The 10,927-nt window shown below is 51.5% G+C and overlaps 5 protein-coding genes across 5 annotated transcripts; 3 read left to right on the forward strand and 2 right to left on the reverse strand.

The window, feature by feature from the left end:
• Positions 1-221: 221 nt before the first annotated feature.
• On the forward strand, positions 222-2,017 carry BJX67DRAFT_372274 (succinate--CoA ligase (GDP-forming) subunit beta; the record flags this gene model as incomplete). Its single annotated transcript, XM_071031225.1, has 8 exons — positions 222-275; positions 368-451; positions 523-595; positions 656-755; positions 820-1,365; positions 1,427-1,473; positions 1,526-1,818; positions 1,883-2,017. 8 exons carry the CDS (start codon positions 222-224, stop codon positions 2,015-2,017), a joined length of 1,332 nt encoding a protein of 443 aa, XP_070885809.1.
• Positions 2,018-2,422: 405 nt separating this feature from the next.
• Positions 2,423-4,306, forward strand: BJX67DRAFT_117244 (F-box domain protein). The gene is made up of 2 exons (XM_071024385.1): positions 2,423-3,251; positions 3,339-4,306. The coding sequence occupies exons 1-2, from the start codon at positions 2,635-2,637 to the stop codon at positions 4,207-4,209; spliced, it is 1,488 nt and encodes a 495-aa protein (XP_070885810.1). The 5' UTR covers positions 2,423-2,634; the 3' UTR covers positions 4,210-4,306.
• Positions 4,307-5,202: 896 nt separating this feature from the next.
• Positions 5,203-7,767, forward strand: BJX67DRAFT_117321 (HSF-type DNA-binding domain protein). The gene is made up of 6 exons (XM_071024386.1): positions 5,203-5,754; positions 5,854-5,952; positions 6,014-6,081; positions 6,131-6,486; positions 6,563-6,632; positions 6,692-7,767. Exons 1-6 carry the CDS (start codon positions 5,396-5,398, stop codon positions 7,495-7,497), a joined length of 1,758 nt encoding a protein of 585 aa, XP_070885811.1. The 5' UTR covers positions 5,203-5,395; the 3' UTR covers positions 7,498-7,767.
• A 377-nt stretch (positions 7,768-8,144) lies between these two features.
• Positions 8,145-9,110, reverse strand: BJX67DRAFT_354127 (DUF3245 domain-containing protein). Its single transcript, XM_071029183.1, has 2 exons — positions 8,855-9,110; positions 8,145-8,681 (listed from the first exon to the last, which is right to left on the reverse strand). The coding sequence occupies exons 1-2, from the start codon at positions 9,034-9,036 to the stop codon at positions 8,156-8,158; spliced, it is 708 nt and encodes a 235-aa protein (XP_070885812.1). The 5' UTR covers positions 9,037-9,110; the 3' UTR covers positions 8,145-8,155.
• Positions 9,111-9,272: 162 nt separating this feature from the next.
• On the reverse strand, positions 9,273-10,853 carry BJX67DRAFT_354130 (oxidoreductase-like domain-containing protein). Its single transcript, XM_071029184.1, has 2 exons — positions 9,649-10,853; positions 9,273-9,433 (listed from the first exon to the last, which is right to left on the reverse strand). Exon 1 carries the CDS (start codon positions 10,776-10,778, stop codon positions 9,999-10,001), a length of 780 nt encoding a protein of 259 aa, XP_070885813.1. The 5' UTR covers positions 10,779-10,853; the 3' UTR covers positions 9,273-9,433; positions 9,649-9,998.
• Between the last annotated feature and the right edge of the window lie 74 nt (positions 10,854-10,927).

Here is a 10,927-nt window from a genome sequence, read left to right on the forward strand (position 1 = left end):
CGTCGGGAAAGAGATACGGCGGGCTACAGAGGCCGTTCTAGCCATCCCGAAATGAAAAAGACAATATGAACCCGAGCCGAGATTAAGCTATTTTTCTGTCAACCCCAACCAACCCCCCCCCCCTTTGCAGACAGTCTGAGGTCATTGTTTACCGTCAGCTGTGCCTTATATTCTACAAATCTCTCTTTACTCCATTTTGTCCTCTTTCCCCCTATTTCGCAATGTTCAAGCTCGCCCGCAGTCAGCCGCTGACGGCGGCTCTCAGAGCTGCGACGGTAGGACCTCCCTAGATCGTACCTCTGTCCTTTCTTTATCGTACGGTTGCGATTTAATGTTGGATGGCTTGCTAACATGTATCTGGTTTTAGCAACCGCCTGTGCGATCCCGCCTCGCTCAGCAACAGAGGAACCTCTCGATCCACGAATACCTTTCCGCCAACTTGCTAAAATCCGTACGTGGACACAGTCAACATCGCGCGATATACTGGCCGTTCTTGAATTTTTAGCTAAGCTAGTCTCTCAGTACGGCGTGGGAGTCCCTAAGGGCGAGGTCGCTCGGTCGGCGGAAGAGGCTGAGGCTGTTGCCAAATCACTCGGTATATCCTCGACCCTTGGTGAAGCGTTTCTTGCGCACTACTAAGACTCGGATTCGGCAGGAAACGATGATATGGTCATTAAGGCCCAGGTCCTCGCGGGTGGTCGTGGCAAGGGACATTTTGACAATGGCCTTAAGGGTGGTGTGCGCGTTATATACTCGTTAGTGAACTGAACTCTTCCCAGCTTGGTTCACGTTGCTGATTCGGGACTTGTCAACCTCTAGTTCTACTGAGGCCAAGATGTTTGCCGGCCAGATGATCGGACAAAAGCTCATCACCAAGCAAACAGGAGCTGCTGGTCGCCTTTGTAACGCTGTGTACATCGTCGAGCGCAAGTTCGCTCGTCGCGAATTCTACCTCGCTGTCCTCATGGACCGCCAGTCCCAGACCCCCGTCATTGTTGCTTCCTCTCAGGGTGGTATGGATATTGAAGCTGTCGCCAAGGAGAACCCCGACGCGATCATCACGACCCCAATCGATATCAAGGTTGGTGTGACGGACGCCATCGCAACCAAGATTGCTACCGAACTCGGCTTCTCTGAGCAGTGTGTCGATGACGCTCGGCAGACCATTCAGAACCTTTACAAGGCGTTCATGGACACAGATGCTACCCAGATTGAAATCAACCCTCTATCCGAGACTTCCGATCACCAAGTCCTGGCCATGGATGCCAAACTTGGCTTCGACGACAACGCCGAGTTCCGCCAGAAGGAGATTTTCTCATGGAGAGACACCACCCAGGAGGACGCCGACGAGGTCAAGGCCGCCGAGTACGTCGCTTCCCTATCATATCTTGAAGAGGAAAAGGAACAGTTCTAACGCGCCACGCAGACACGGTTTGAATTTTATCAAGCTTGATGGAGACATTGGATGTTTGGGTCAGTTGCATACCAAGCTGTTGGCTTTTGCTCATACTAACGTAGTGTATAGTCAACGGTGCCGGTCTTGCGATGGCTACCATGGATATTATCAAGCTCAACGGTGGCAGCCCGGCCAATTTCCTCGACGTTGGTGGCGGTGCCACTCCTGCTGCTATCAAGTCAGCTTTCGAGCTCATCACCAGTGATCCGAAGGTGTCGGCGATTTTTGTCAACATCTTCGGCGGTATTGTCCGCTGCGATGCCATTGCCCAGGGCTTAATCAACGTTGTGCAGGAAATGGGATTGCGCACTCCCATCGTTGCACGCTTGCAGGGCACAAACATGGAGCAGGCCCATAAGCTGGTAGGTTGAGCAATTGTCCCGCTCAGTTCCAAGAGCGGAGAGACGCTAACGTTCTGCGCGGCAGATCAACGAATCCGGCCTCAAGATCTTCTCAATCGAGGACCTGCAGAGTGCAGCGGAGAAGTCCGTTCAGTTCTCCAAGGTTGTGAAGATGGCTCGCGAAATTGACGTTGGTGTTGAATTTACTCTTGGTATCTAAGCTCCATGTTAGGTTTCCTTTCAGCTGTCCAGATTCCTCCTTGTTCGTTTCATTTTCTATCTAGTGAACCAAGTGCTTCGCAGAAATTGGAAAGGGATGAGCTGAGGTGGGATGGTATGTTGTGCTCACAACGCTGACCGAATCCTCCTGCCAGCAGAATAATCGGTCTACTTGCATGAAAGAGGAGGCGGAAGAGACCCCATTGGGGGAATTTTTTTCTTTCTTTCTTTTTATATTTCTGTGGGAAGGACTAAGGGCATCTATAATAGAGAGCATTGAAGTTTTGTACATCATTCCATTTCTTAGCTACCTTCTTCTCCCTGTGATCAATGTATTCGATGATTTCTCGTTCCGTTGTTAGGGGTTCGGAGGATGGAATAAGTCTAGAGAAGATTTTGGACGGTGACGCGGTCACGAATTCAGCACTGCTCAGCTGATAATACTGACGATGCGATGGAGAACGGTCCTCCCATAATTTATTACCACCGCTCGCCGCAACACGGGCTACCAACTTCGATTTTAACTAACCCCTAGTACAGCGTGAGGTAGTCTGACTTTCGATAGTCCCGCGTCATCCGTAACGTCGAGTTACCCTTCCCTTCTACCCCGCGGGAATTATGAACCCCGATATACAAGAAATTGTCGCTCGCTTTAAGCGGCTGGATACCTCTTCAGCTCGACGTACAGCAATTCATCAAATAATAGAACAGCTGGGGCCTCATGAATGGCGAGATGTAAAGAAACGCATCAACGAAAGATCATTTCAGAAGGATATTCTTGGAGAACTGCCGTTAGAGATCGCGGTGCAAATCGCTCGGTATCTCAATCTGGGAGAGTTCCACGTTCTCCGGCGGGTCTCCAGAAGGTGGTACGATATCCTATGCTCGAAGCCAGCTTGCAGTGCTATGTTTCGCCAATACACCGGCGACACCCTTAATGATCTCGACGGAAGCTACAAGTCTGCATTCACCCACTATTCGAAGCATCGGCAACGTTTGGAACTCGGAAATCCATTCGAGCGAAGGCAGATTGATCTGCCTCCTATGAATGGTCAGGATATATTGGTACTTGACTACTCGAACGGACGATGTGCTTGGACAACTGATGATGACACCACAATCATGGTCCACGATTTATGCTCGTCGAAAACACAACGCTTCTGCACGAAGAACCGCGAAAGGCTCCAGAAAGTTCGCCTTTCCAAACTCACTCTGGCTGCAGTTACTGCCCATGGGTCAGTGAATCTGATGGTTTTCCCTGCCAAATCCTGCTTTGCGAGAAGTACTAGTACCCCCAACAGGGTCGCTGATACATTATAAAGGTATTGCCACCTCTGGAGCCTTCTGACAGAAGAATCACACGCCGTCCGCCTTCCAAATTCAAATATATCACTTTTTGTCCTTTGCGGGTTCAGAATTGCGCTATGTTTTCGGACACTTTGCACGGACTTAACGGAGGACAGCTTTGTTATGCACTATGACTTCCAGTCGCGAACGACCCATACGAAATACAACATACAAAGAGTCACAGTCATAGTTCTGAGTCCGTCTTCTAACCACCTAACGACAATCTGTCTTGAACGACCCGGCGATTGGGAGCCAACAAATTCGCCGCGGCGCCCTCAGCTCCGCGTTGTTGAATACCAACTTCTCAGTAATGGAGATGCCTCTGTTGCACGCACATATGCTTTGGGGCTTCCGTTGCCCATAGACTGGGCATATTCAGATTTTGGGATAAAATATGACCTACAAGACGACTGCAGAAACCGCTTGGGAATCCTCTATGCTCGGCCAGCATTCGGCATCTCAGCGCCCCAACTCATCTTGCTAGTTGCCTATCACCCTCAGTCAGGCAGCATTTGTGTACACACGCTCCCAGAACATCAGGTTTCGCGTCCACTGTGCGTGACCAACGTCGACAAGGACATTCTTTACTATATCAAAAACGACGACGGCAAGCGAAGCATTTGGGTCTCAAATCCATACGCTGAGACACCTCACTGTGCTTCCCGCAGTATGGACCTCGGTTTGCCGAGAGACTTATCAGATGGTGTTTCTCTCTTTACCCACCCCTATCGCATGCTGGCTGGAGATTCCCGGTTTGTCTTCATGATCGATGCGACGGGTGTGCGAATGTGGTCTTTCGAGAAAGGATATCCATCTGGAGACAGAAAGGCCCCAGATCCAAGTTAGCATGTCTGACCACTTCTATTCCTGGGCTATGCATGGGAGGCGCTACTGTTGCATTTACTGTGAAGGAAAGAGAGCGAACCACGGCTGGGAAACATCTCGTATGAGGGGATGGTACCCATAGGATTGCCCATAGGATTGCGAATGTGAGGGAAGGGGGAAGGTGGGAAATATTCATTTTCGGAGGACAAGGTTGATGTGGCGAGAACATTCTCCAGGAGATATCCACAAATGCTGGGGATTGCTGCTGGATGGTGGGATCCTGAGGAGTGTTTTGATTCATGGCGAATTTCCTCTGGGTGTTGCTGCGTTGCTTTCACCTTGCTTGCTTTCCCCCTCTTGTTGTTCTCGCACCACCAACCAAACCTCCGCCATCCATTGTCATGATATAAATATTATTATCATATAATCCACCTTATATCATCATCCTCGCCTCACATGGCTCTATTTTTTTTAAGGAACATCAGGGCGTGACCAAAACTAAACTCCCCCCACTCCAAGCCTCTGGGTCCAGCGGCAGACGCTGACCACATGCAAACCGAGAGCGACCATTTGCAACGACAAGTGCTCTGCAGATCCGATCTTGAGAGCGCTGCGATCGCCTCACTACTTCCGCAGGACTGCCGTCGATTTCTCTTCTACGGTGCCTTCTCCCCACACAGAGCTTCGTCGCATCCCCTGGTCTCAACGCGGGCGACACAGGCGCAACCCCAAGAGGAATACTGGATTTGCGAAAGAAGGTCCAGAATCCGGGAAGACTATTTGAAATATTCCTCAAAAACGGATAAGAAACGCATATCATTGGCGAAAGTGTGAAAAGACTTTCGGGAGCCTTTTTTTAACGTTGGTCGCCAATGGATTCTTTTTGTTGATTGAACTCGCCATGACTCGGGAAGCGGAGACACTTTGGGTGTTGATCAGCTCCTGCTTGGCCTAGACGGTCCTGGTGATTATCAGCTCCGCCGGAGAGGTTCTTCTCACGTTCGCTACCTCTCTTTTATCGACCTTTCCGTTTGTTCTTCTATCTCTGCAAATCCGTTAGCTCATCCTCACCCTGGACGCCCCCCCGCAACAGATCCACCCAAAAAAAAAAAAAAGAAGAAAAAGTTTTGCCGCTTTGTTCTAAGTCCCTTTCCCCGCCTGTGGCGTGCGGCCGTGGTCGCTTGTTACCCCTGTTCCACCGCGCGAGATGAGCAGTCTCGCAGCTGAACTCCCTTCGAGAAATACTGTCGCTTTTGGCGCTACCGATGCGCCGGGCAGGACACAGAAGCTCCCTGTCCTCTCGTCATCTGTTCCCTCCTCCGGTCCATTGGCGAGCGAACCGATGGAAGTCACTCCGCCTACATCGGCCGCCACAGGCGGCGCACGTCCAGTCCACGACACCCCGGAGAATGAGCGAACGGGCGCAAACAACACAACGGCTTCCAATGGATCTCCGGAAGCCGGGAACCTCAATAGCAATGCGACTCACAGCCAGGCTATTGGGGCTGCTGCCGCGGCCCAGCAGCCAAAAGTCGTTCAGACCGCGTTCATCCATAAGCTGTACAAGTATGCATTCCACCCCGAGACTGCTTGCCGACGGGTTGGAGGATCACCTTGAGTCGCAGACGACTCCAAAAGAAAACTTTACTGATACTTGTACAACAGTATGCTAGAAGACCAGAGCATCCAGCATCTAATATCGTGGTCCAACACTAATGACAGTTTTGTCATGTCTCCTACCTCCGAATTCTCTAAAGTCCTCGCGTTCGTCCTTCGCCCTCTTGAGCCCTCCCAAGGCCGGACTCGCCACTAACGGAACCTGTAGTCAATACTTCAAGCACACGAACATCTCGTCGTTTGTCAGGCAGTTGAATATGTATGGGTTTCACAAAGGTACGCGGATTCAAACGGGGCACAACTTCGTATATCGTGACTAAGGTAGTCGAACTACCAGTGAGCGATGTCTTTCACACCGGGTCACCCGATTCTACTCTCTGGGAATTTAAACACGGAAATGGGAATTTCAAACGTGGCGACTTAGTCGGATTGCGGGAGATCAAGCGACGCGCATCGCGCCATGCATTGATCCATCGAGATTCATTTCCCGGTCATAAGGCCGTCCCTTCTCAACCGGGTACCCCCGCGGAGCCCATTCCCGATGCTACTGAAGCCCGATTGATGAACCTCGAACATCTGCTATACGACATGCATAATCGCCTTAGCCGGGCTGAGGACAGCAACGCGGCACTCAATGCCAGGTGCCAGGCTATGGCGGAGAGTATCCGCAGATGTTACCATGTGAGGCTATCCCGTGTCTCTTCCTTGACCTCAACGTCTAGCATCTTCCACTAACCAGGAACTCTCCATCTTCCAGTGGACCCATTCGATATCCCGCTTTTTGCAGGGCGTGATACCCGATCGCGAGGGCATATTGTACCGAGACGGTAAATTAACAAGCCCTGGCTTGGGGGAAAAACCACCTGATTTCTGACGGATACTATAGTGTCCACCATGCAAGCAGAATTGGAAAAGCATCTTGACTCTGTTCGAGCCCTCGAGCACCCCTCGGACATATATCTTTCTGCCCGACAGCCTCATATACCAAGCGTCGCAGTCGACCCAGGCCCGCCGCTGTCACCGCGACAAATGCCGCAAGACGATAGCCGTCGAACCTCTATGGTTGATACATCTCGACCAAATATGATCCGGCCACCGGTACCCGCGCACTTGTCCGTCTCGCCCCGCCGTCATGGCTCAATTGGGGGAGTAAATTCCTCCCCCAACTACGTCCGACCCCAAGTCCCACCGGCTGTTACCCCGCAACCGCCTGGCCCACATCCTCTTTCCTCTGCTTCTTCCCCTCCAGGTCCCAACCTTGCGCGTCGACATACTTCAGCCGACATCCGCCAACACGGTTGGCCGCCGCCTGGCGTGTCCCCGTTTCCCCCGGGCCAGTCGACCTCGCACGTACCTGGTCCTTGGTCTCCTTCCCCGCTCCGAACACCCACGTCGAGTGACCAGCATGTGCGGGACGTACTAGCTCAGTACGAGATGGGAGCGCCGCGACGCTTTCAAGACACCTCGCGGCATGCCACTCCCCCGCTGAACCCCGACCAACTAGCGCCTACGGATAATGGGTGGGGACTTGGGGGGCCGAGATTCCCACGGCACGAGTCTTCCTTACCCGCTACTCGCCGGTCCAGTATGGCGAGCAACGTTCATTCGTTACTCAACCCTGCCGACACTGCGGAAAGGCCTGATGAGGATCAGCATACAGCCGAGGATAGAAAGCGAAAACGGCTTGAGTAAGCAGTAATTCATGTTGCATGTTCTTCCGACTCCGATCGGAATTATTTGAGGGATATACCTCTGATGGCTTTGGGCCGCCTCCGCATACTTTGGGAGGCGAAAAGACACACGATCTTTGCTGGTCTATAATTGCTATCAATAAATCTTTTGGAGCATACCATTTCCTTATATTTTGGGGTCTGATATTGGTTGTACAATCTTTCGGCGTGGACTTTTGGATATCATGGGCCTTTCAAGAAGATTGCATTGCATTTCGCTCCTCAATCTTGCCCCCTCTTCTCTCATTACTTTATTCCCTCTTTCGAGACCTCATTAATACGGTGTATAGGTGCCCGATCGGGTTCGGAAGTGTCAGCCAGAACTATGTATGATGGCACATGCGCAAATATTTGTTGCGGCGATGTTACTCTATACAGCTATTACCTCACACAGGATTCATTTGTTTCACAAACCCCATACCCTCAATAGTTGGAGCGCGGAGCGTTGGGAATCAACAGAGAGTCAGACGCTGGGCATGGGGTGGGTTGTGTTTCTTGTGTTTCAGTTGGACAGGCTTGTCATGTACAAAGCATAGCAGTCAGGAGTTTCGCGGGTCAAAAGACCGCATTGGGGTATATTGCAAGATCTAAGAATTAACATATTGACCAAGTCAAGGTAATTATCGCTTTTTTCGCTTCTTTGACCGTTCAGCAAGAATTTCATCCAAGAAACTTGTACCCTTTTTCCTCCCCTTCCACTTGAGCCCTGCTTGGGACGCGGCGGTCTCCCCCGCATCCTTATCACCACCACGGTTATCACCATTTCCCTTCCAGTCACCGACATTCTCCAACCACGTAGGCTTAGTACGCCCATCCAATTTCCTTTTCCTCGACGATGGATTCTTCCCAACCGACACCGTCCGCCCTTCCTCCTCATCGTCATCGTTATCGTCATCGCCGCCGCCGCCACCGGTGCCATTCTCCTCTCTCCGTGGCAGTGTGCCCTTCGCCTTAGAAGAAGTAGAGTTTATCGGTGCCAAAGAAATAGATCCAGGCGCCGCGTTCTTCTGCCGCGCTTTCTCGGCCATGACTTTCTTGTAATTCCTCCCGAGAAGCTGTCGCCGGAGTTTATCGTTCGAATCGATCTCTGTGCGGCTCCAGCATCCGTCTGCGGCTTTCGTGGGTAGCGGTGCTCCGAGACCTAATCTGTGCACGATAGAGTCTAGTCAGTTTCACAGTATAAAGTTGAAGTAAAGTATATGACACAGAAAGGCGGCAGGAATCCACGACGAAAAGTTGGTAGGAAACGGGGAAAGAAAGCGCAAAGGATTGGCGGGTGGCCCCGAGGGAGGGGGAATGGGAATCGCAGAGAAACATACGTCTCGGGAACAGCAGTGAAAACCTCATCCTCTTCTCGCTGGAGCTCCTCGTCGGTCTTGGTGTGTGCTTGGTCTTCCGATGTCTGAGCTGGAAGCCAGGATGCGACGAGGCGTTGGCTCCGCGCAAGGGCGATGTTCGCTTTGTTGAGGATAATGTCTGTTTCGGATTTGGAGAGGGACATTTTGCCCGTGCACTTTCTTCTTCCTCTCCGCTCTTGCTCTTATTTTTCTCGCTCGTTCTGAGTCTGGACACGGGTTTTCCGCTCAATCCGTTCTTATTTCAAGAAATTCCGAGGCTTGGCAGCGGAGCATATCTACACTAGTCCTGAAGAGGTATAGCCTACTGGGAGTGAAGGAAGAATGCCATCTCGAACGCTGTACGGGGGGAGCGAAATTTTCTCATTCCTCTCATTCTTATAATACCTTCTAGTATGCCACTACGAGGGAATCGGTTATCATTAAGAGTATCAAAGGAGACTTGACCAACCCTCGTGTCCACTGTGCCCCGACCACCGCCTTGTGTTCAGGTATGTCGCGCAAGAGGTAGATGAATGTATCGGGATTGAAGAACCGGCCACTGTCAGTAGAACCCAGGCAGTTGTTTATTTGGCTTTGGTGTGTCGGTGTCGACATTCCCTTCTTGCTATCCGATTGCCGCCCCCCACAATGTTCCATTTCTGATTTGCTGTAATTCTTATCGGGGATGTTCGGGGGAATAAATGGACTCGTGGACATCCAATGCCTCTGATACTCCACAGACTCTGGAGTACATCTGTTTGCTGACTTTGAAGAAGACAACTCGTGAACACAACTTGGTTGCAAAATTAAGGTTTCCACAGAAGAACCCCAGGGCGTTGATCGCTCCTAATAAGGAATAGTGGGCCCGCCGGAGTGAGATGCCCTCCGGCCCGTTGATCTGCCATATCCGATATCGACGACATCCACCGACCCAACGCCTCTTGTACGAAACACAGAATACTCGGTTGAAACGAGAAAGATCGCCCTTGGAGAAATTCCGGGTAATGCTATGTAGGTATAATTCTTTTCTGACATCAACATTATCTATCTTCTATGCAACTAGCATAACTCGGAAAATCATAACGAAATGGGTATTCACATGCAACATAAATTCCTCCGCGCGGGCTCATGAACTGGCCCCCTCCTGTCGATGGATCTCCTTCAGCCTCTTTTCCGTCTTCATAAACTCCCGAATGCCAACAGGGATATCAGCAAACAAATCATCCTCCGACCCAGGGAGCGCCCAATTCGTTTCACTTCCCCCACCATCGTCATCCATACTTGTGCTGACCATATCAATGGGTGTCTTTGGTATCGCACCCGGAATCACACCCGGCGACTTTGAATCCCCCTTGGACTTCGCCTGAGCCAGAATCGCAGCCCATTCCTCCATCTCATCCCGATAATCATCCCACACGCAATGCACACAGCCGCTCATGCAGCAGTTATCCGGTTCCTGAGGTCGCGGCGGAATCGGGACCCCGTTTACAGTTTTCCATGCGGTATTAGGCCTAGGGTCGTCGCGTGAAGATCGGCCGGGACCAGCTAGCCGCGTGCCAAAGACAATCGCCATCTTTTCTTCCGGGGACTGCGGCAGTTCGGCCGTCTCGTGTGTTGGTGTATTAGGTTTGTGTTCGGGTGCAGAGAGCGAGGTTGTGGCTTGGCCGCGGTGTGAAGAGCGAGCGGAGAGAATATCGGAGTAATATCCGGAGAGCGGATAGGCCTGGGGTGCACCTGCGTGGTCTGAGTTTAAGTTCGCTCGGTTGTAATGGAGGAGCCGCTGGGGCGTTAAGAGGCGATATTGTTTAGTTGTCTGTCGGCATGATGGTATAATTCGCGCGAGCAGTGAGATTGCACTTGGTCTGAATATTGAGTGTCCAGAAGTGGCCAGAGCATGGCCTTCCATCGTGCCAAGACGCAAATGTGTCGAAAGGAACAATATCGTTCATTCTTCAGAGGCTCCGAGGGACTTTCATCCGAGCATCGGCGATGCAAACGCCACAAACACCGCAAACACCCCATCGACAGTCACGTGAGTCGCATATTTGTTGGTGC

This window comes from Aspergillus lucknowensis, assembly GCF_044049455.1.
Source record: "Aspergillus lucknowensis strain CBS 449.75 chromosome Unknown BJX67scaffold_22, whole genome shotgun sequence".
Taxonomy (NCBI): Eukaryota; Fungi; Ascomycota; class Eurotiomycetes; order Eurotiales; family Aspergillaceae; genus Aspergillus; species Aspergillus lucknowensis.